This window comes from Anolis carolinensis, chromosome 4, assembly GCF_035594765.1.
Source record: "Anolis carolinensis isolate JA03-04 chromosome 4, rAnoCar3.1.pri, whole genome shotgun sequence".
Taxonomy (NCBI): domain Eukaryota; kingdom Metazoa; phylum Chordata; class Lepidosauria; order Squamata; family Dactyloidae; genus Anolis; species Anolis carolinensis.
This window is the reverse complement of record NC_085844.1, coordinates 212,757,143-212,782,086: the sequence shown is the minus strand read 5'-3', so window position 1 is coordinate 212,782,086 and position 24,944 is coordinate 212,757,143. Positions and strand designations below refer to the sequence as shown.

The 24,944-nt window shown below is 39.8% G+C and overlaps 1 protein-coding gene across 2 annotated transcripts in view; it reads left to right on the top strand.

Moving 5' to 3' along the window:
• Positions 1 to 357: 357 nt before the first annotated feature.
• dennd2d (DENN domain containing 2D) overlaps positions 358 to 24,944 on the top strand; it is a 39,199-nt gene continuing 14,612 nt past the window's right edge. Inside the window, exons 1-4 of one of the 2 annotated variants that reach the window (XM_003220520.4) lie at positions 358 to 751; positions 13,874 to 14,040; positions 19,109 to 19,221; positions 20,441 to 20,510. In XM_003220520.4, the coding sequence (XP_003220568.1) occupies positions 688 to 751; positions 13,874 to 14,040; positions 19,109 to 19,221; positions 20,441 to 20,510 (414 nt within the window). In that variant the 5' untranslated portion in view covers positions 358 to 687. Of the gene's footprint in view, positions 789 to 13,873; positions 14,041 to 19,108; positions 19,222 to 20,440; positions 20,511 to 24,944 lie in introns of both variants that reach the window. The other variant, XM_062978729.1, reaches the window with a different exon arrangement.

Sequence of the window (24,944 nt, the reverse complement as noted above, 5' to 3'; positions counted from 1 at the left end):
ACCCACAGGTTGAGAGCCACTGAAGTAGACTGAATGCAGTTTAACACCACTTTAACTACTGTGACTCAATGATAAGGATTCTTGGGAGTTGTAGCTTGATGAGGGACCAGCACTCTTTGACAGAGAAGGCTCAAGAATAGGCATGAGCAAACTTTAGCCTTCCAGGTGTTTTGGGCTCCAACTCCCACAATTCTGAGAGTTGTGGGAGTTGAAGTCCAAAACACCTGGGGGGCCAAAGTGCAGGTGCGTGTTGATGCATACACACGTGCCAATGGGGGGGGGGTATGTGTTGAGAGGCGGGCGCCCTCCCAGGGAAAGCCCCCTCGGTGCCTGGCTTCCTGGAAGGCGTCCTGCCTGCTGCCTGCGGGGGATGCTGCTGCCTCTGCCGCTTCTCTCGGCGCTTCCCGGGAAGGAGGGGCGCTCCTCCTCCTCCTGACTTCTCCTCCTCCTCCTCCTCCTCCTGGCGCCGGACTCAGGTGAAGGTCTCCGGGGCCGCTTCCCTTCCCCAGGTGTGCCTTCCTCCCCTTCCCGTCAAGCCCAGGGCTCCGGCCGAAAGTGAAAGCGGCCGGCAGGCCGGGAGGGAAGCGGAGAGGCGGAAACCTGGGGCAGAGAAGCAGAGACAGCCCGAGAGCCAGCCAACGACGGGGACTGTCCGCTTGAGAGCTGCTAGACCGGGATTAGAGCGCTATGGCCGGGGAGAGCATCGCCCGCTTCTTCCGACACAGTTTTCGGCGGCGATCGTCCCGGGGAGGTGAGCAGTCCAGCTTGGGAGTGCGTCTACACTACAGGTTGGATTAATGCAACTTGACACCAATGGCTCAATGCTTTTTTTTTTCGTGTCAGGAGCAACCTGAGTTGCTTCTGGTGTGAGAGAATTGGCCGTCTGCAAGGATGTTGGCCAGGGGACGCCCGGATGTTTTGATGTTTTTACCATCCTTGTGGGAGGCTTCTCTCATGTCCCCGCATGGAGCTGGAGCTGATAGAGGGAGCTCATCCGCGCTCTCCCCGGGTGGGATTTGAACCTGGCAGCCTTCAGGTCAGCAACCCAACCTTCAAGTCACGAGGCTTTAATCCACTAGGCCACGGGGGCTCCTGGCTCAATGCTATGGAATTGTGAGAGTTTTACAAAGTCTTTTTAGCCCTCCCTGCTCCAGAGTGTTGGTGCCCCCACCAAATTACATCTGCCACGATTCCGTAAAAGCCGTTAAAGTGGTGTCAAACTGCATTGGGCTTGCCCACCAACCACACGCGTGTCTGTCCGCCCGCCTGGCGCCAGCCCCGCCATCCACTCCTTCCAGCTTCCCCGAAGACCTTTCGTCCGCAACCGGTTTTTCGAGTGTTTCCTCTCCAATAAACGTCGGTGTGTGGGCTCTTAGGGGCGACCGGGGAGTGGGACATTTGGGAGGAATGTGGGACCGGGCCCCCTCGTTTTGCAGTCGGGAACAGCGGGGGAAACTAACCCTTCCCGGACCCAAGTCCCGGCTGTCTTTCTCCCCGCCCCTTCCCTCCGGCCAAGCCAGCAGGATCCGGGAATCGGAAAATCCCCCTCGTGGCGTCCCTGGCAACACCTGCGGCAGAGAGAGAAAGGCGGGGGGGGGGGGGGGAGCAGGAGATGACATTCAAGAGCGTGTGGATGTAAAACCAAAAGTGGTATCGTGCAGATGAAGCCCCTTCAGCCAGTCTCCAAGCTTGCTTTATAACACAGGCATGAGCAAACTTCGGCCCTCCAGGTGTTTTGGACTCCAACTCCCACAATTCCTAACAGCCGGTAGGCTGTTAGGAATTGTGGGAGTTGAAGTCCAAAACACCTGAAGGGCCGAAGTTTGCTCATGCCTGCCTTAACAAGTCAAGGTGCACATTCCATGCATGGAAATGAATACAATTGAGGCTACTTAGAAGTAAGATGTATTAAACTACACTGAGTAGGATTAGGCCTAGGTAGAAGCCAAGGGATTTCTGTTAGAGCTGGGAAAAGATCTTCATAGAAAGCCTGAAGGATAACTGTTGGTACTGCTTCAGACCAAAAGTGTCCTGCAGCTTAATAATAAGGGTTGTTCAAAGTTGTCATCCATCTACGGGTCCACTTACACCAGTGTTTCCCAACCTTTGGTCCTCGTTGTTTTGGACTTCAACTCCCAGAAATCCCAGCCAGCCTACCAGCTGTTAGGAACTGTGGGAGCTGAAGTCCAAAATACCTGGAGGCTCAAAGGTTGGGAACCACTGACCTACACTGTAGGATTAAGATAGTCTGACACCACTTTAACTGCCATGCTTCAGTGCTCTAGAACAGGCATGGACAAACTTGGGTCCTCTAGGTGTTTTGGACTTTTACTCCCACAATTCCTAACAGCCTCAGGCCCCTTACCCCCCCCCCCCCCCAGCCGCTTAAGTTCAATGGGACCTATTCCAGGGAAGAATATACAGTAATGCAGACTTTAGTATAGATTAGAGAGCAAAAGCAAACACCTTCTGGACAAATCTTGCTGGGAAAAATCTATAATAGGTTTGGGTTGCTGTGAGTTTTTTGGGCTGTATGGCCATGTTCCAGATGCATTCTCTCCTGAAGTTGTCCTCAGAGGTTGTGAGGTATATTGGAAACTAGGCAAGTATACCAAACATCAAGGGAACTACTGATCACATAGGGAAGCTGATGAAGAAACAACCCACAAACAATCTACAGACCCATTCAGAAAATCCAGCAAATGCTACGTTCAGCAAAGAACAAGAGGGATCCTCTCACCCCTGCAGGAGTCTACCGTATACCATGCAGCTGCAGACAAGACAACAGAGGGACCACCAAACGCAGCAGCATTGCCCAAACACAAGTCAAGGAACATGAAAGGCACTGCAGACTAATCCAGCCAGAGAAGTCAGTCATAGCAGAGCACTTGATGAACCAACCTGAACACAGCATATTATTTGAGAACACAGAAATGCTGGGCCACTCTAACAACTACTGTGTCAGACTACACAGAGAAGCCATTGAAATGCACAAGCATGTGGACAAATTCATCAGAAAGAAGGAAACCATGAAAATGAACAAAATCTGACTACCAATATTTAAAAAAAAACTCCAAAATCAGACAGTAAATAAAGAACAATGCTCAGAATACAGGGGAATTCCAGACAAGAAACCATCAGGGCCAGCTAATACCTCCCAGCAAAGAATTCCCCCAGGCAGGAAGAAGGCAGATTTTGAAGCTGCAAGGCCATTCAGTGCTAATCAGGCTGGGCAATTGCATCATTCACACTTGTCTCAAGCAGACAAGAGCTCTTTCTCCCACCCTGGACCTTCCACTGATATATACATCCCACTTGCATAGTTTTCCAACAGACCTCACAACCTCTCAGGATGCCTACCATAGATGTGGGCAAAACATCAGGAGAGATTACTTCTGGAACATGGCTATACAGCCTGGAAAACTCACAGCAACCCAGGGGTTCTGGCCATGAAAGCCTTTGACAACACATCAAACTGCATTATTTCAACAGTGTATTTCCACCCTGACTCTAGATGGATGGAATCAGACATCTCCTTATGGTCCAATTCAATGGGACCTATTCCCAGGGAAGAGTATACAGTAATGCAGACTAGTATGGATTAGAATGCAAAAGCAAACCCTTCTGAACAGATCTTCCTGGGAAAAATCTGATAGTTTTTACTTATGGTTGCTACAAGTGGGAAATGACTTAAAGGAACAACACGTTTTCTTGTATTCCCCTGGTATTCACAATCGGTATTACCATGTAAGTTGGGTGTTTTGTTTTTGTATTAACACCAGCACATGTTAATTAAGGGCTGGAATCAAAACAATATTAGTAATTGCATATGACATTGTCTGAGTCCAACAAACCTCATGCTCTCCGTTTCTCCTTCCCGGTCAGTCCATCTCTAAAACCCTACTAGAGTCCTTTATGTCTTTTTGTGCTAAAGCAGGGTCATGCTCTTTGAACAGTAATAATTGCTAATATAAAAATGTGTAATGTGTGTTTTGCATTAATGCAGAGAACGAGGTGTGGCCATGCATGTTAACACTGCAGATGGTTTTAGAAGTCACTGTTTGCTTAATAAATGTTTACTTTTCATGAAGCCTGCTCTGGTTCAGGATGGTTGCAAAACAGAATGATGGAATTAGAGTTATTCAGCTATCCAGAGTAAACAGTTTTTTCTCTCATGAGAGATATACACATGCACATATATGGCATAGAGTATATTAAGATGCAGAACAGGCAGCAACAACATGGTCATAATCTGTGTTGTCATGGAAGAAACTTTCCAGTGTTTACGGATTTGGCAGCTGTCTCTGAATTCTTCAAATTGCACATCTATATTACAGTTTTGCTGATTCACTCTGCTTTCGCCACCAGTCAAACATAAAAGTGCAGATATGTGGCCTCCCCAGGAGCCTTCAGAAATATGCCTAAGGAAGAGCCTGAGTTTTCTGACATGGTGGCAGACCCAAGTTTTCCCTCTGAAGCATTGTGTGCAGGATGCACACCAGTCATGTGTAACTAAGAGCAGAAGGATAACAATCCCCTTTGTATTTTATCACATGGCCAAACAAAGCCGTCCTTTTCTGTGGCACCTCACAAGATTTCATGATCTCTGGGGTTGTTTCTACAACCATGGTGCCAACTTGATGAAACAGCAGATCGGAAAGAGGTGTGGTAAGCCTCCATTGGCAATTAAGCTGGTAAAGCAGTCACTCCATTCTGCAGCTGCTCTTGGTACAGTTTGCTTCATTATCTGCAGAGTCACCTGCCTAAGGCAAACACGGAAGGGGTTTCCCCCTACACACCTTGTGCTTGGAAACCTACACCTTCCCTCCTCTGACTGCTGAATGCACCTATTGGTGCAAGCTACTTTGCATCTTTTCAGCCTTGTGCCATCATAAAATAGAAGTAATTATTAATCTCTCTCCAGCCAAGAGTGTTTGGGCATAATGTAAAACCGTGGCTTGGAAACACTGCTTTTTTGGATTCAAAGGTGACTTTACCTAGCTGTCTGTAAAATAGGTCTATTTCTAGCTTCATGTTGGTTCAGCTTATTTTGTCCATAGATGACAGTTATCTCTGCCCAGACATAGAACTGGCTATTGTTAAGAGAACTGTAAATGAATCATTAATGAAGTCGGATTACCAATGTTTAGCCAGATTTTCCAGTTCTGCGGGTAGGAACTGTTGCTTTCAATTTTTACAATAGTCACATAACTCCAAGTGACATGTTTAACATCTTTTGTAGTTTGGTCATACGTCAGCTGGGATGCTGACATTTCAGATGGTTAAAAAAAAAACAACAAGAATGAGAAGGCCTGCTTTTGTATCAAATCCATAAAAGGTTACTGGGGGAAGCTCAAATAATAATCTCTAATAAGAAAGTTTTGCCTTTGGTAGTTTTGCATTATACTTGCCAAATCGGAAGGTGTTAGAACAAGTCTTGGCTCAACACTGCGCTACATTATAGTATGCAATTTGAGATGAGTTTCTTTTTTAAAATATTGAGACTCAAATATGTGTGTCTCTAGTCTATTGCTCCCTTATCCAACATAGCAGTTCTTGACTTATATTCAAGAACACTAGGAGCAAATACTTGTAGCCTAGGAAATTGCTTCCATATATCATACCCTAAATCCTAGATCCTCCCTTTCCTGGAGATAGTTGTGTATGGATTGTGCTGAACAGTTTTATGAATTTGTGTCAGTTATGCTCACTTCTAGAAACTTGTAAAAAAGTGTGTAAATGTGAACTTGTGGGCACACTACAAAGCTGCAGCTCAGATAGACCTTAGACTGAGGAAGTAACATTTCTATCTGGTTTCATGGCACAGCTCCCAAAACATCTCTATTGATTTCGTATCCTATTTCAGGATCAGGTTGTCTGAAGCTGTATAAGATCCACATTGAACTGGATTATATGGCAGTGTGGACTCAGATAATCCAGTTCAAAGCAGATATTGTGGATTATCTGCCTTGATATTCTGGGTTATATGGCTATGTGGAAGGGACCTGAGAAGTTAAATTTCTCCTGTATAGATCACCTGGTGCTTGCATTCTGGGGCGTTCCACTTATCGTACCAAGGCCCAGTGAGGCTCATTTCTCTGGTGACGAAAACAGACTTCTGGGTCTTTCTGGTTTCCTTAATTTGGAGTAGCCCCCCTATTTAAATCAAGCGGACTCCAATGTAGAGTGCTTCTGTTCTTAACTGAAGACGTAACTGCTTATCCAAGCATTGAAATGGAGTAGGGAGTCACTGACATCCACTTTTGGTGCAGTACACTGGCAATGTTGGTCGGACAAGAAAAAATGGGCTTCTCTACCTTTTCATACAGAAGAAAAGTCAGTTCATCGCCTTCCGAGTGGAAGAAATAAAATAATTCCTAGGAATATAATAATCCGATTTCAAAACTTCGTAAAGAAAGAAAATTTGATGAAAATATTAAAGAAGAACCCAGAATATTTAAAGATGGGCGACTCAAAATTGGAGATATTCAATGACTATTGTACTGAAACTAAGAATTGGAGATATTCAATGAAGCCTATTACGATCCAATTAATGAAGGCCGGAATTTTGTACACTTGGGGATATCCTATCTTTCTCAAATTCCAATGGAAAGGCAAGAGATATAGAATAGACTCATTGGAGCAAGGACATCAACTATTGGAGGAGCTCGGTATAATAAGAAAACAAGAGAGAGATCGAAAGGAGGAGGAGGAGAAGGGTTCGGAAGCAGGAGTAACGGAGGAATTATTTGGCGCCACTGGAGGAATCGGGATGTAAGAAGAAAGCGTAACACTGCAATTAAATTTATTATTGAATTTAAAATGAGCACTCGGGGGGAGGGAGACTCTGGGCCATGGGATGACTTCGCCTTCCCCCTCCCCAATTGGGAAGGCCGGGGGCCATGATTGGGACGAGGAGTCCCGAAGAATGGAAGGGGAGGAAGGGGGGAATGAGGGAAGGGGGGGATCAAGGGGGAGGAGGGGGGAAGGGTGGGCAAGGGTAGGGGAGGGTAAGGGTCAAGGGTTCACATTGGTTCAAGCCACAAAAAAGCTTTTAAAGGGAAATGGAAATGATGTCTCATAAATTAAGAATTTCAACACTTAATGTGAGAGGGTTGGGGACGGTAATTAAGAGAAGGCGGATTGAAGCCCTACTGAAGAAGGACGCGGCGGATGTCATCTTCCTACAGGAAACGCATCAGAATAAACTGGGCTCAAATGAACTAAAGTCGAGCTGGATAAGGAATTATGAGAAATCTTTTGGGTCATCAAAGTCAAGAGGTGTAGCTATAATAATAGCAAAGAAATGCAATTTGGGTATAAATAAGGTATTGAAAGATGAAGAGGGAAGATACATAATAATATATGGTGAAATAGGGGAAGAAAAATATGTATTAGTAAATGTATATGCACCAAATGTTAAACAGCAAGAATTTTACGAAAAAGTATTAGAGCAAATAGAGAATTATCACCAACAAAATGTAATATTTGGAGGAGATTGTAATTGTTATATGGACCCAAAGAAGGATAAAACAATGTTAACATCAAAAACAAGAAATATCGAAATAACGGACTTAAGTAGAGTAATGAATAAATGGCAACTGAAGGATGTGTGGAGATTGGTAAAAGGGAATGAAAGCAGATATACATATTATTCATCGGTGCATAAGGTGTATACAAGAATAGATTATATTTTTGTCTCCAAAAATATGTTAAGTAAAGTGTTAAATGCTGATATTGGGATAATTAAGATTTCGGATCATGCTCTGGTATCGATTGAGTTGGTGCTGAAATGTGATTATGACAAAATGAAGAGGTGGAGGTTAAATACGAAAATATTGAATTATAAAGAGATAGTAGACAGAATGCAAGTAGAATGGCAAGAAATATGGGGCTTTAATGAAAAGGGGGTGACAAAAGGAGTTCTATGGGACACCATGAAAGCAGTGACTAGAGGGTTATGCATAAAAGAGACAATTAATCTAAAAAAAAGGCAAGAAGAAAGGAAAAGGAATTTAGAAAGAGAAATAGAAGAGATCGAAAAAACATATGTAATAAAGAGAGATATACGAACTTATGCAAGGCTGAGAGCAAAAAAAGAGGAACTGGATAAAATGGAAATAGATGAAGTACAAGAGAATTTAATTTATTTAAGGAGGGAATACTTTGAGTTTAGTGATAGGAATTCCAAGATGCTAGCCAAATCAACACAAAAAAAGAAAATGGAAGGAATGATAAATATGATAAAAGATAAAACAGGTAAATTATGTAGAACTATGAAAGAAAAACTGAAGGTATTTGAAGAATTTTATAAAGAATTATATCAAACTAAAGCTAGCTCTATAGAAGTAATTAGGAAATATGTGGAGGAAAATTGGGAGTGCAAGCTGGAGGAGAGGGATAAAGAGCTATTGGAACAACCCATTAAGAGGATAGAAATAGAGGAAGTTATTAAGAAATTAAAAGTGGGGAAAGCTCCAGGCCTGGATGGTCTAGGGACAGAATATTATAAAAGCTTCAGAGAAGTTTTAACTCCAAAATTATTAAAAATGTATAATGGGATAATGGAGGGAGATAAAATACCAGAATCATGGAGGAAATCACTAATAATATTAATACCCAAACCTGATAAAGATTTAACAGACCCGGGGTCATATAGGCCCATATCGTTAGTTAATCAGGACGCAAAAATTCTGTCTGCGATAATAGCTAATAGAATGAATAAATGCATGTATAAGTATATAAAAAAAGATCAGTGTGGGTTTGTGAAGGGAAGACTAATGTCAAATTTGATAGGGAGAGTACTAAAAAAAATTTATTTGGCTAAAGAGGGGAAGGAAAAAGCAGGGATATTATCACTAGATATTTTTAAAGCGTTTGATTGTGTGGAATGGGAGGCATTAAGGGAAATCCTGAATAAATTCGGAATGGGAAATAGAATAAAAGGAATCTTAGAACAATTTTATTCAAGGAATTCAGCAGAGATAACTATAAATGATGGAGTGACTAAGGAAATAAAAGTGTCCAGAGGAACGAGGCAAGGGTGCCCTTTGTCGCCGATATTATTTGCTATGGTGATAGAAATGTTTGCAAACGGTATAAGGAATGATAAGAATCTAGAGGGGCTAGGAAAAGAGGAGAAACATAAGGTGAGCTTATTTGCTGACGATACATTGCTATTTATAGAAAATATAATAGAGAAAATGGACAAAATAAAAGAACATTTGGAGATATTTGGGAAAACGACAGGATTACAAGTTAATTGGAATAAGTCAGAAATGATGTTAATAAATTATACAAAGGAAGAAGAGAAAGATTTTATAGAGCAGAGTAAAATGGGAATAAGAATTAAGAATGAATTAAAATACTTAGGAATATTAATAACAAAGGATTTAAAAAAAATGGAAGAACTAAATGTAGTAACATTAAGGAAAGAGGTTCAGAAAAAATTAATAGAATATGAAGACATACGCCTATCCTGGTTTGGAAGAATAGCATTAGTAAAAATGAAAATACTTCCAAAGATAAATTTTATATTTAGAATGCTACCACTTCAAATCACAGAAGAAGAACTAAACAGATGGCAACAAATGATTAACAAGTATTGTAATGGAAGTAAAAGAAATAGATTAACTAAACAGTTATGGTATAGATCGCAAAAAGAGGGAGGACTAGCACTACCTAATATTAAAAAATATTATGAAGCAAGCAGATTAAGCTGGGTGATAGAAGGAATGGTTAAAAGAGAGGGAATAGATTGGCTTAGTAATGATTCAGGAAAAGTGGAGGATGAAATTTGGAATATATTTTTTAAACAGTTTACTAAAAAAGAAATGAGGGAAATTAGAAACCCAATGTTGAGCAATATATTAGAAGTGTGGAATAAATATAGGAGGAAGTTAATAGGGGAGGGGTCAATCATAACCCCAATAGTGATGGAAAAAAAATTCCCTAAAAATTTAAAAAAAGTAATGGATAAAAAATTAAGGGAGAATAAATTAGATAGGATAGAGGATTGGCTGAAGGTGAGAATGAAGAAGGAAATGATGTTGGAAGAGTTTAAAGAAATAAAATTGACATGGTTCCACTGTATACAATTAGAACAATGGTTTAAAAATTGGGAAAAAAACAATAGAAATGGAAGCCAACTTAGTCAATTTGAGCTAACAATACAGAAGGGAAGGGCTGTAGAGGAACAGGAAAACTTGAGAGGTATAATTAGTAGAATTTATAAGATATTAATCGAAACGAAGGAGGGGAAAATAAATAAGAATACCCTTAAGGAGTCTTGGGAAGAAGACTTAGGGATAAAAATAAGCGAAATAGAATGGCAACAGTTATGGGGACAAAGACACTTAAAAAATTTATCAATACGGGTTAAAGAAAATTACTACAAGTTAATATGGAAGTGGTATCTGACACCAGTAAGAATAGCATATATGAATAAAAATAATTCAAAAAATTGCTGGAGAGGGTGCCAAGAACCAGGAACTTATATACACATGTGGTGGCAATGCAAATATGTAAACAAATTTTGGGGGAAAGTTTTTAGAGAAATAGAAGATATAATGAATATGAAAATTGATAAAAGTCCTAGCATAGCATTATTATCATTATATAATAATAAACAATGGAAAAAGGAGGAGAAAGATGCGATAACAAATCTAGTAACAATAGCAAGATTACTTATAGCAAGGAATTGGAAAAAAGAAATGAACATACAAATAGAGGAGTGGTATAAAGAAGCATGGAAATTAGCAATAAATGATAAACTAACATGTATATTAAAGGTTAAAAAAGGTATATGGAAACAAAGCGATTATGATGCTGTGTGGGGAAAATTTGTTGTAAAAGGTTTAAAAAACAAGGAAGGAAAGTTACCGTCACAAGAGGAAATGAGGTTTTGGACAGATGATATGTAAGAATTGTGGCTTGAGACGGGGGGAGGGGAGCACCGTGGTGGGGTGAAAATGTTTAAGCAAACTATAAAAGAGTGTGCTGTATAAAATGTAATAGAACCAATAATTGTATAATAATAAAAAAACATTTATAAAAAAAAAAAAAAAGAAGAAAAGTCAGAACATGTGACTTACATGGGATCCACTGACATTCTCACCTATTAAGGTGCTGGAGCTGAACTTTTTACATCTCGCAACTAAACTGTTTTTGTAAGGCAACAATCCTGTACATTATTATTATTATTATTATTATTATTATTATTATTATTATTAATAATAATAATAATAATAATAAACTTTATTTGTATTCCCCTCTATCTCCCTGGGGGGACTCAGGGCAGATTATAGAACACATAAACAGTCAGTGCCCTTATACAGACAATATCTGCTGTTAATGGTCTCATCCAGTCTTCAGGGCAAAAAGGAGGAATCTCTGGGTGAGAGCACTGCCTTGGAAAGTTCGTTTTCTTTATTAAAATGGATGTTTTAATTTGAAAGGTGTATTTGGTGCAGATTTTCATAGAGTTTTCTTAGACTGGGGTCACTGTATGTGAAATGAGCAACTGGAAGGCGGCACATACAGACACTCTTATGCAACTGTTGTCAGTAGTTGCCAGAGGCTGCCTCCTGTAGCTCTGAAATCTCTGCAAGTATAAATACCTATTGTAAGACCATAGTCAAGTCTGAATATACTGCTTATAGGCTTCACTTTAAGCAGGGTTAAATAAAAAAAGAAGGCAGTTTTGCAATTGCTGCCGAGAATAGATTCTGAAATCCTCTAGCTGAAATATTGTTACCGGATCGTTTTGTTAGCAAATACCACAGGCTTCATTGTCTGTGTCTCTTTTTTGCGTGCACTGAAGTGAACCGACTTCCTGGGCGAATGTTAACTCCCCATTCCTGCACCCAGCCTGGGTGATGTAACTATGGCTATTCTTTTGTAGCAAAACCATAATAACTTCCTGCTGTAATTTTTTAAAAAACAACAACAACCCACTCCTTTCTCAAGAACAAAACACACCTACAGAATACTATAAAACTTCAAAATCAGTTGCAGAGACATTGATAACATGTGTAGACCACCTAACCGTATGTGCTTGACCTAATGGCAGAAAGTGGGATCTGTTGGTTGATTTCTGGGTAATTATTTATTGTTCTGCATCAATTTTTTTACTAACAAAAAAGTAAACAAAGCCCCCCTCCCATATTGAAAAATAATGTGAGTCCTTTCACATACACTAAACCAATACCTGGTTTCTGTCCATGTTATTTTTCAGCATTTAATACACACACAGAAAGGGAAGGAGGGAGGGAGAATTGTTAGTGTATTTGGCAAGCAGGAAATATTTCTGGGTCAACACTGAGCACAATATCCACACAGAGACTATTCCCGAGGTCTCTGACTCATTTCTCTGGTCGCCTTCCCCATCTTCTAATCACCCTGTCCTGCTCATCTGTGTCACCAACATTACTTGCTTTCAGAAGATATCACTTGTTGTTTCTGGACCCTGGACCCTTAGTGGGAGGCATCCCATATTATGTAGACACACAGTTCTCCATAATACAATTGTACGTCCACATTTGCAGTTTTGACTTTTGCGGATTTGATTACACTATGTAACAAAATTTTAAAAATGTTCTGTTTCTGGTTTGAAAGTGTTATTTCCTGTTTAATTGTGCAGTACTTACTTTGAAAGTAGTTGTACTCCAGGATCTTTGTTTTTGTGGCTGCCACAAACTATGTTGAATTGGTTGAAACTCTATCAGATATTCATTAAAAACTATAGCAAAATGTGCTGCACAAAAAAAAAAGTTTTTTTTGCAGTTTAATCAACCTTTTTATGATAGAACCAATTAGGAAATGACATTTATACTTCAGGAATAAAAATCGTGTTACATAGTGTTAATAGAATGCAATCTAAATTAGCTAAATTAGAAAACCTCTACTGCTAGCATTTTACTTTATCTGAGGCATGCTAGAATTAATTACTTTTCAAGTGACAAAGTCACTGCAGGTTGATTTGGTTGCATTTCAGTCTTTCCGTTTTGTTATCTAGCAATGAGTCTAGGACAAATAATACTCAGTGACTGTGGGCTGAGTTCCTAAAGCTTTAGCATAGACTGTAGCACAGTGTTGAGAAGCATAAGATGTGAGCTTGAACTCCCTCATTCATGCCTCAAATCAACTTTGGACTCACTAGAAGGGCTTAGGAAAGTCACTTTCCTGGAATATTTTGTACCTTACCATCAAGTAATAATATAGGAATAGCGATACTTATCTACTGAATGATTTGTAAATATTGCTGAAAAGCTACACGTGACTTATTCCAAGCACTCAGAACAAGAGCTATATACATTAATTTTGTTGTTAGCTTTTCCTGCAAACCTCAAGCCTTCTTTAAAACAGTGACTCGTGCACTTCTGATTGTAAAAAGCACATTTTTAAAGAATGGAAAGACACTTCACACACAGTCAGAGTCTCAATCAATTCATCATAGTTTGTGGCAGCCACAAAAATGAAGTTTCTGGAGTATAACAACAACTTTCAAAGTACAGTGCTCCACAATTAAACAGGAAATAACACTTTCAAACCAGGAACATTTTTTTTTAAAATTATGTTACATAGTGCAATAACCCAAATATAGATTGGCTAGAAGAAATAAGGCTATGCTGACCAGATTGATCTGTGGTCTAATTCAGTATGAGGCTAAGCTTCAAATGGTGCACCTACACTGTAGAATGACATCAGTTTTGACACCACTCAGTGCCATTTTAAAAGTCTTTAGCCTTGTATGCCAACGATTGCTAGTGCCTCACCAAATTACAAATCCCAGTATGGCCTTGCTTTTCTAATACCCTGCTGTGTAAAGCTTTTTAGAAATAATCTTGTGAATTACTATCATTTTGCTTTACAGATGAAGCCCAGGGTGCCTTACCTAATGAAAACAGACCTGCAGTTGGTGAGAGAACCAGTTTCCCTAACTCTGTGGGCCACCTATTCTTTGAGTATTTAATTGTCGTCTCTCTTAAAAAGAATACTAAAGGAGATTATGAGCCCAAGATTACCTATCAGTTTCCAAAGGTAAGAAATCTTTCATGAATGAGTAATTGGGGGGGGGGGGGGGGAATTATGTAGAGCCCTTTTCAGATGCTATACCTCAAAGAAAGGAGTATTTATTAACACTGGAATTTGGTTTGCATTCTGGATGCAGGCTTTGCTCCAACATGTGTGTGTTTGGGTTTCATGTCTGAATAAGACAGTGTCTGTACTGTGTTTGTATGTGTATGTGAATACAAACAGCTTGTTTTTGGAAGGAAAAGTGCATCATCCAAAACAGTCTGGAATGATTTGATAATAGTACTGTGGGTAATCTGGATGAACAGCAAATCATTTTTCCTTTTTGTAGCTCACATAGTTGGCCCAGATTCTTCCTAGAAAACGATAAAAAGAAATCAGCCCTGAAAAATATGCTAATTAGCCTGCCATCTCTTGAGTTACCTTCGCCTGCCTTCCTTTCCAATTCCACAGAGCCTCCGGTGCACTGAGCTGCATTCTGTGAAACTACTGGAATCGATTTATCTTTAGAAATGCAGAAAATCCTGTTTACAAAGTATATACATCATTGTTCCCTTTTGAAGTGTCTCTTCCTGCCTCATGCTTTTCAAGTGTTCTTCACTGGATCTTCTCTGGTTGTGTTAAAGCTGCATTGTGAAAATGGCTCCCTTTCTAAAGCCAAGAGTGTAAAGAAGAGCACTCCTAAAGTGTTCACATAGGCCTGGGGAATAGCATGTAGTTCTCTCATTTGTTGCAAGATGTGACGCCAGGCAATAAGAACAAACTATAAGAGCAAACTGTTTTTATTGTGGATCCCTGCTCTGTCTTTTGACATCAGATAATGGGTGAGTTATTCCTTGGCATAATTCCATGATTCCTGATTAACATTAGTTCCAATTAAATCTCATTTAGAAGTATGTATAGCTAAGAAGAGCTACTCAATTAAAACAAACTTGAATACTATCACTGTAAAGATGATGTTATTTGATAAGACAAGGATGAAAATCTGTAGTCCATAAAGGTGACATTTTCTCAAAAAGTCACAAAAATCTTCAGGGTATTGACTTTTTTTCAACAAATGATTCAATTGCTGAGGGACTATCTATCAAAAGCTATACTGCTAGCTTCTGCCAACCTAGCAGTTCGAAAACATGCCAATGTGAGTAGATCAATAGGTACCGTTCCGGCGGGAAGGTAACCGTGTTCCATGCAGTCATGCCGGCCACATGACCTTGGAGGTGTCTACGGACAACGCCGGCTCTTCGGCTTAGAAATGAAGATGAGCACCAACCCCCAGAGTCAGACATGACTGGACTTAACACCAGGGGAAACCTTTACCTTTATTTACATCTCTACTTCACATTGGAAAACGGGCTGACAGGATTGAGATGAAATAGAAGACTTAGGCCCCATCTACATTGCCATATAAAATCCAGATTATCTGCTTTGAACTAGATTATATGGCAGTTTAAATTCATACAATCCAAATAAAATAATCTAGATTATTTGATTTGATAATCTGGATTATCTGACAGTGTATCCATCTATGCAGGTTAAATTATTCATTACCTCAATTCCAGTTCTGTTGAAACATGTGAAGTTTCTCTTCTTTCAGTGTAAAATACTTCTTTGATTTAAGGCAGTTTTTAAAAAAATCTCCGCTTTTAAAAGGAAAGACCAGTTTTTAAATCACACGGTTTGACCTACAAGTTAGGATCATGGTAGAATTGGGATTAGTGTGGGAAGGGCTGGGGTCAGGTTGGTGGTTGGTCACCCGATTATTCTTGCCAAGCAAGAGTAGCTCCCATGTTTGTTTTTAAATATTTGAAAATTATTATTAAACATTACATGCACACATTGTGAGTAATACAAACTACATTATAGCATTTACCCAAACAAAACACTCCCATCCCACATGCCCCAACAACTTAAAATATGACTTCGCACCCACCCAACTAAGGACTCAAATACAAGTAAGCCTTATTTAAGTATACAATATATTATCCTGCTTAACCAACAGTCATTTCTAGAGGACCAAACATTCATATCCCACAAGGTGCAACTATTGTTGTTTTTCCCTTTAAAAAGTTTAGATATGACTCCCAGAAATCTAAAATATTTCTCTTTTATCATTATAGATAATTTATCTATTTGGTAAATTTAAATACCTTCAGTATTGAATCCTTAGAAGGTAGCTCCTCCTTTTTTCAGTTCTGTGCATATAATAGTCTAAACATTAATGCAACACTCTGTAGTTTAAAGTCTTAACCTATTCATCAGGCATACCAAGTAGGAAATGTTCTGGCTTTTATTTATTTATTTTTTTACATTAACTAGTAGATATATCCCCACATGTCTTTGCCTGCCCCACATGTCCACCACATGCATTTCATATTTTCAGCATTTATTTTTAGTTACTTTATGTGCTTTAGCTAATCTTGCAGGAGTCGGATACAACCTGAACACCATTTTGTAGAGGTTTTCTTTGAAGTCAGTGTCTAGTATTCTTTTCAGTCCTGTGGTTAAAAAGTTATCTTGTTTATATCACTGTTCAGGTGTTACTTTCCTTTTTAGACCTGCCGTTTGTATGTGAACCTTTACATATATACCATTGCACCATTTCACTTCTCCCTGCTCCACAGGTTTCACTTCATAGAGGTGTTTGTGGCTAATCAGAACAGGGAAAAGCAAAGGTTGTTTGATTTTCATGTGTGGTGAGAATAAAACAAAACCCTAAAGCCTTAAAGTATCTGTAGTTGTGTGAGCAGACATAAACTGATATGGTGAACATGTGCACACAGTAGAAATACCTCTTTGCAATGGTGTGGCTGGTGACATATTGGGAGTCTCATGTGGCTTTCTAAACTGATTTTACTTTGGATTAAAAGAGGTGTGTGTATAGGGGTCAAACCAGGGCAGGAATACTCCACATTGGAGCTGTAGTAGATTTATGTAGCTTTGGCCTAAAATGCCAGGAAGAAATGTTTTAGCCTTGTGACATGTCAGATTCCTCCATGGAGAGATTGTAAATGTGAGAGCATTGTGTGATGAGCTATGATGAGAACTTGGAGGTGGCATAACTCAGACACACATTTCCAGCTGAGTGGGAAAGACTTGAGGTGTAGCAAAATTATAGAGCTCGGAAAAGTTGTTTTTGGGCTCCTTGGTCATGCTAGATGAGCGGATCTGGAAGTTGTAATCCAAAAGTTAAAAGTAGCATTCCCAAATCCCGGCTCCGTATAATAGCACTAAATTAGGCTGTCTGTGCAACACCAGCAAAACATGGGGACTCAGACAAAAGTATTTTACAACTTTCTGAGCATGCCCAAAAGTACAGCTACTCAGAATTCAGACAAGTTGTTCTTTGAACTACAACTCCCAGAATCCTTCTGCCATCATCACAATGCCATGCTGTCTGGGGAACTCTGTGAATCGTGGTCTAAAATAGTAATTTGTCTAAGCTCTACTGGTACCAGCCCTTTGAGCATGGAAACAGTACTCTGTATTTTTACTGAAAGAGTCTCAATACATGTGTGTGTTTAAAACTGTGTTGAGGTTACGCAGAGGCTAGGGACCTCATCACATTGGGCTTGGGCTCCGTCCTAGGATGCTTCCATGATGGAGCCCTCTGGCGTCCATCACATGATACAGGGCTACTTCTGACAGGGCTCCATCCTGGCTCTGTCCTGGAAATGTCCTAGGACAGAGCCCTGAGAACATGGGAGGCTTCCTGTGTTCTAATTGATTAGATTGGGGTGAGCATGGCGGGGGGGGGGGGGGGGGAATCTGGGCGGTGATGCTTTTTCCTATGTGATGTGGAAAGCGGTGATGTGGGCAATGCTGTGTGTGGGAAGATGGTTTCCCCCGGTGCCTGCTGGATTCACCACGTTGCCTGGAGAATCGCCCTGCTGTCGCTTGCCTTTTGGACCTCATTCTATCTTGATGGACCACTGATTGCCTGAAGGGATTGATCGCATAACCTCATTTTTTCCTACTCTAAGGTTACACATTACAAAAATTATTCTGCCAGCCTGAAAAAGTTCTTGAGGTATTAGAATCTATGCTGCTGAGGAACAGCTGGACTCTGTGGAGAGGATGTAGAAATAGACATTTGCATGCAACATATCTTGTGAAAGTCTGTTCAGCCACATTGTTTTTGAACAAAAATAAAACCACATTCCTTTGTGACTGCCTGAGCAGTTTGATTTTATCTGAGTATATCTTTTCAACTCTCATGTTGTCACGTGAAGGAAAATGCAGAATGGCTCCCTATTAAGCAGGTGTACTTATCTTTCATCTGAGCTACAGGTTATTTAGAGGCAGTCAGCCTTCAACACAAAATATACTTCATTGTAACCCATTGTTCCTTTAGGTAGAGATCTCTGTGAGTGCCTTGAAATTCCAGAACCAGGCAAAGCCTTGTTCATGAGACATTCAGTGGGCTTCATCTAGGGGTTAGGAACCTATTGCCCTCTTGATACTGATAGACTGGTGCTCCAGTCATTTCTCGCCATTGGCCTTTTTGGGAGGAACTGATGGAAATGAGGAGTTCAGTTTTCCTAGGAGGGCCACAGGTTCCCCAACCCTATTCGCCATCCATCTCATTCAGATGAATAATTAACCTGGATCTCTCCCCATCTGGTCCAGGAAAGGGGAGGGAATTTAATGCCTGGTGACAGCACAGAATTGCATTCACCTTCTACTTCACAGGCGAGATAGGAGGAAAGTGTCAATGTATGTTCTTGATAGCTCGCAATTGTTAATATTGCTGAGTGGACTGCCTATATGGCTTAGATCTAGGCTATTTGGCTGGCTGTATCTCCCTGTATGAACTGGTCCAGGCTCTGAAATTACCAGGAGAGGCCTTTCTCCCAATTATACTATCATTGCCAGCATGATGGTGAACCACTGATAGCTTCATCCTCCATGCAAATACCACAAGAAGGGGGTCTAATACGACACATCCAGATGTGATAGTCCTTTTTATCAGTGCTGAGTCCTCTTTAGGAGATTGTCATTTTTCTAATCCTTGATGAATCCAGGCATTCATTACTTTTCAGCTGAATTTCATCTTCTTCTCTGCTTTTTGTTTCAGCGTGAGAACTTGATGAGGGGGCAGCGGGAAGAAGAAGAGAGGTTATTGCAGGCTATTCCTCTGTTCTGCTTTCCAGATGGAAATGAATGGGCCCCACTAATGGAATGCAAGAGGTAACTGAATAGATGTGGCTGTCAAGTGCAACACATATTTGGAAAAGTTGGGTTTGTGTGCAAAATCGTAGCTTATGCTTTCAGGATACAGTTCAGATTATTAGGCTTGTGCATTTCAGCTGAACCTTGATCTGTTTCTACTGGCTTGATACTGATAGACCTCCACATCTGTTTTCACGTGCCTCCAGAAAACAGGTGGGTAGCCGGGTAGCTATTTTTGTACTACAGCTGGAAAATATGGCCAGATCCAGCCTATTGGCAGCAATGGGGCGGGGGTCCCCAGGCTCCCCTTCCCGTCATTTTAGGCAATTGCATTCATTAAGACCTGGATTTAAAAGCATCAGAGTTAAGATACCATTCTTTCTGTGATCCTTTCTCCCTTTGGTCTGTAGAAGAGACCTGGGTTTAATGCTTTGTTAAAGCTGTTTCTATTCTAGAGGAGACAGGCATTGCAGGAGTGTGCGCTGTCTCCCTGAACACAGCTTTCCAAGGCATTTTAAGGAGGCGTCCCACTTCCCAGGGAAGGAAGAGCGATGATCTAGAGCTATTCTACCCTGGGCGTCCTTTAAAAGGCCCTCTCTTTTCTCTTGATTTGTACTGCAGACCCTGCCTGGAGTGGTGCCTGCCTTTTCCCCCTTAAGCCTTTCTGCTTCAGGTTTAATGCTTCCTTAAAGCTGTTTCTACTTTCTACTCTAGAGGAGAGGTAACTAGGTGGTTGTAGTTTTCTGAGAATAAGGTTTTTCTTTTTATCTGCTGGGATTACTATTATTAATACTTTTAGAAGTATTTTCTGAAGGAGAGGAGGGGAGGAGAAAAAGAAGCTATAAAGGTGACTCTCCAAGCCCCCAAGCACGTGCACGCACCCATCCCGCATGTTCCCAACTCCCAGCCAGTACCATTAAATAAAAAGAATTTAAAAAATAAAGGAACATAAAAAAGATTCAAGAGAAAGGCCATGCCAGAAGCCAAGCCAAAAAATACACTGAAGACAGGACAGAACTGTGATGCTGAATAGGGGAGGATCTAGGAGACTGCCTTTAAATGGTTGTGGGGTGCCTAGCCAGAAAACAGAGAATCACTGAAGATGAAGATGCTGTGTTCCTCCATATACCACCTTTTTAAAAAGTCCAAAACAATTGTCACTGATTAAGAGGCAGCCTATGTTTCTGATAGGATAATTAACAGATTTATAAAATATGTCTTTTATTCTTCTTTGCAGTGAAACATTTTCTTTTGTTCTCACCAATGTTGATGGGAGTAGAAAAATTGGCTACTGCAGGAGGCTCTTGGTAAGTATCCCTTTCTTTTAACTCGCCTGCTTTTAGACAGTAGAAACAATATGTTTCTTGCAAGCCACATCCAATTTTGGAATAAATCTTTATTATACAGTGAGAATTATTTACATTTAACATTGGCTAAGAACAAGAAAAGAAGAACATAGCTACTTCTTATTAAATGTGTATTAAAATCAGGGAAGAAGAAAAAAACATTATTGCTGCATACTAAATGTAATATTTAAAAAACAAGGATAGCAAATTCAATCAAGTATAATCAAGTATAATATATTGTGCAAAGACATTGGCTTATTTGTAATAGAATATTTGTTTCCTAAGGCTTAGACATCATGCAAAGAGTGTGATGAAAATTCCTGACACTACTGCAGTAATATGAAAGAGGAAGGATACCCAATAGGGAAATGCCTGCAGTTTCTTAGAATTATCAGATGTTAATGCATTGACACATTAGAATAATTCTAAGAATTTTATTTAAAAAATGCTGAGTTGTGCCCCTCTCCTCAATCTGCAAAGCCTATAATTCAAGGGTTTGTCCTATGTTTTTTAAAATCAAATCAATTTTTTTGAAATACATTTTGCAAAATAGTGCAGCTGCCATGGCCAATGACCATACTAACTCAGAAGATTCTGTTGGTGCAATAAAAAGGTAACACAGTTGATCTTCTGTGTCATCATATTTTGCACCTACAGATTCAACCATCTACAGCTTGAAAATATATATATATATATATATATATATATATATATATATATCAAAAAAGCAAATCTTGATTTTACCATTTTATATAAGGGACACCATTTTGCTAGGCTTGTGCAATCTGGGTAAACAGCTGTCTGTTTTGGTGTCCTGGATTTCAGTGGAAGTCCTGATCCCTTTTTTGGGAACCTCCTGAAATCAAGAGGACAGAAATTTGCTTTTGATACGGGAAGCCAAAATATTTGTTTTCTATCCAGCCCATTGATAGCAATGGAGGCGACTTCCCAGGCTCCCCTTCCCATCATTTTAGGCATAGTCCTTATATCCTTCATTATTATTATTAATAACAATAATAATAATAATAATAATAATAATAATAATAATAATAATATTTTATTTATATCCCGCTTTTCTCCTAAATTAAGACCCTGGATTAAAAGCATCAGAGTTAAGATACCACTCTTTCTGTGATCCTTTCCCTTCTGTCTGTAGACAAGATCTGGGTTTAATGCTTTGTTAAAGCTGTTTCTACTCTAGAGGAGACAGAAGCTATAGGTGCGCACAGCTCTCTCCCTTTAAGAGGCCATTTTCCAAGGCATTTTAAAAGGACTTCCCATTAGAAGCAAGGGCGCCTTAGAATGCCTTTCCCCCCTGTGCTTCAGTCTCCTTTCTGCTTCCAAATCCAGCAGGGAGGTCTTAAGAAACTTTGCTTCTTAGAATCCTTTTCCTTCTAGCGGCTGCCTCCCTCTCCACACTCCATGTGTTGCCGAAAGCAGCCAGTTTTCAACAGCTACTTTTCTATTTTGGCAGGTAAAAAAATGGCAGCGGAGCTCATGCCGTTACGGGCTTCTGAACAAGCTGAAGGCAAATGTCTAGAATGAATCTATGCACAAGCCTACATTTTACTATGCTAGGGTCTTGGAAATAAACCCCAGTATGTGTACAAGGGTGCCCTGTATTTCTAATATTTTTTTGAGTTGTAAACAAAAAGTTCAGTTTAGAAGGGAAAACCAGAATGAAACTGTGCAGACTGAAATTAGGGAACAAATGCAAATTAGTAATAATAGGAGCAACAACAAAAGATGTGCAGACCATGGTGCCAAAGAACTGTGTTGATTCTTTACCTTGGGCCTTCTTCAGATGAAGATTTTTTTTTTTGCTTTTCTAAATCTATATAAAGTGTTAAATTAAATTGTTATTTATTGTTATAAGAGATATGGGAGTTGTGGATACTTCCAGATCTTGTCAGGATGAAACTCCCAACAGCCCTATCAATTGCGATGAATGATAGGAGTTGCAGCCCAAAACATTGGAAGGTTACACACTTCCCACTCCTCTTGTATCTGATAAATGTGCTTGTATTGGAGTGATTTCAGATTTAATACTTGAGGAGGTATGAGCAAATTTTTCCAAATGTGTGAGAAAATTACCGGTAACTATTTTTTGTCACACAAATCATACTTTAAAAAGACTCTATGTGTTACAAGTCCCTTGAGCCATTTCCCCTACATACTCATATACAAGTCTAGAAATCTTTGTCAAAAAGCAAGCTAAAAAAACCTGGGTCACCGTATTCATGAGTATTGTATGTCAACTCTTATAAAAAGAGGAATGGCCCTCTTTTCACCAATTGGAACATCCAGCTGTATCTTTTTGTTTTTTTGGACATTCACTTAAAATTAATGCAATATGTTGTGAAGCTAATAGAGATGCCTAAAATCTAAGTACTGTAGTTCAAATATTGAAGCTGGTAAATTGGTGAGAAGAATGTTAATCTGCTTGATATAGGATGATTTCAGATGGAGGTTTCTTAGCACTACATGTCAGGAGGAAGTAGGCAATGTTCCTAATCTTTTGTGTACTTTATCACCATTGATTAAAAAATGATGATTCAGGACTTTGAAAGTTGTGAGATCGCACATAGAGAGAGAACTCGGAATGCTCAATAAAGACTTCTGGGAAAGTGGCCAGGAAATGAAGATAAAAAGGTGAATGCAGTATAGAAGGGCCCTTCCATGCTGCCTTCACTTTTCCATCTTGGCTTTAACTACTGTCAGTTGTTCTGGTGGATCATTTCATTTTAACACAAGGCTATGTCTGTTTCCTTTTTCTGCTCTGTGTAGAGGAAGAGTTTTATCCTAATTGCTTTTAATTTTCATTGCATTTTCACATCAACTTTGTGACCTTTGTTTGAGGAAGTCCATTTTGAGAACTTCCTTAAATTAGAGGTGCTAAAGCAGAATATGTTTCTTAATTTCAGTTACTATATATTGTTCTTCTCTTGATATCTGAATATGGCATATTTTGAATATTTCTAATATCCACTTATATTTTGGAGGGGTATGTTCTGTAGATCAGCTTCCCCTAACCAGTTGCCTGCCCATTATTCCCAGCTAGCAATTTGCCATTTGTAGATTGCCAAGTTCAGGAAGGCTGCTGCTGATGGTAAGAGCTTTGACCTCTTCTCCTCACTCCTCCAGTTTTATAAGAGAAAGGAAGTCTGATAATATACTATTTCTCTAACCTGAGCTAGAAAAAATTATCCTGGATGTCATTTTGCTGGATCTCCTCAGAGGTATGCATGTTGGCATTTTGTTTACTTTTTCAGCCAAGTCTTGGCTTAGTTTGTCTGCTCTCTTGTTGAGGAGGCAACAATATGTGCATTGTATATAATTTGCAATTAGGTTTTGTTAGTGTAGTTTCCTGTCAGAGATAGTGTTCCCTGGAAACAAAAGGAGCCAGTTGTTTCTGGGCTCAATTCACTTTCATAAAATAGTACAGCTATTATAGAGTGCATGACTGGATGCTCACAGCAGGCTAGCATCATGGCTTTAAGGTGCTAGCTGCACACTTTAAAAGTTGTTCAGAAGTTATTATGCATGATTTGTACACAACAACTTCTTAGTGAATTTTAAAGTATTTTAGCAAAGCATCTCAGAAGATGGAATTTTGAGTCAGGAAGCAGAGATGCCTAACCTTTTCTCTAATCACAGTTGTTTTCTAAATTCCTGTTCCCCTTCAAATCATAATGCAGAAATAGGATTTGAGGAGGAAAGTGAAAGAAAGAGCACTACTCATTAACCATTTTCCCCAACACCCTCTGGATATTTTTTTTAAATAGTCAGCAAGCCATTAGGTCTCTGTCAACATGCATTTGGAGACAAAGTGTTATTAGCATTTAACAGTGTGTTCTTAAAACTAACTTCTTTGACCACTAATCTCTACAGAAATGCTTCTTAGACCATGCAGCTTAGACTCTTTGTGAGCAAAAGGGAGATTACATTCTTGTCCACTATCTATTTTGTTCCATGTCTGGTAGATTCTCATCTTCAGAGGGGCCCATGAATGGGGGCTGCTCAAAGCTCTGTCTGTGTCATGACAGTATGTATCCCATGGAAGGGATGTAACTGACAGCTTGCAAAAGAATCAGCTGCCTTTCAAAAACAAATTATGCTAGCTTGAGAAAAAAAAACCAGGAGGAGTTTGTGTGTGTATGAGTGTGCTTTTGCTCTCCGTAGGTGTGCGGAGACTTGGTTCCTTCCTGCTGTGAAATCCAATTTGTACATTCCGTGGGAGATTTCCTCAAAACCAGGTCATCCAGATTTTCTCCTCTTTATGTTGTGTTGCTGAGTGTCTGTTGATATGAGAATGAGTGAATCTTTCTGTGATCAGGTCAACAAACTGGTGGTTTGGGTTCTATTTCTGACTTGCCTTGTGAACCTGAATTAGAA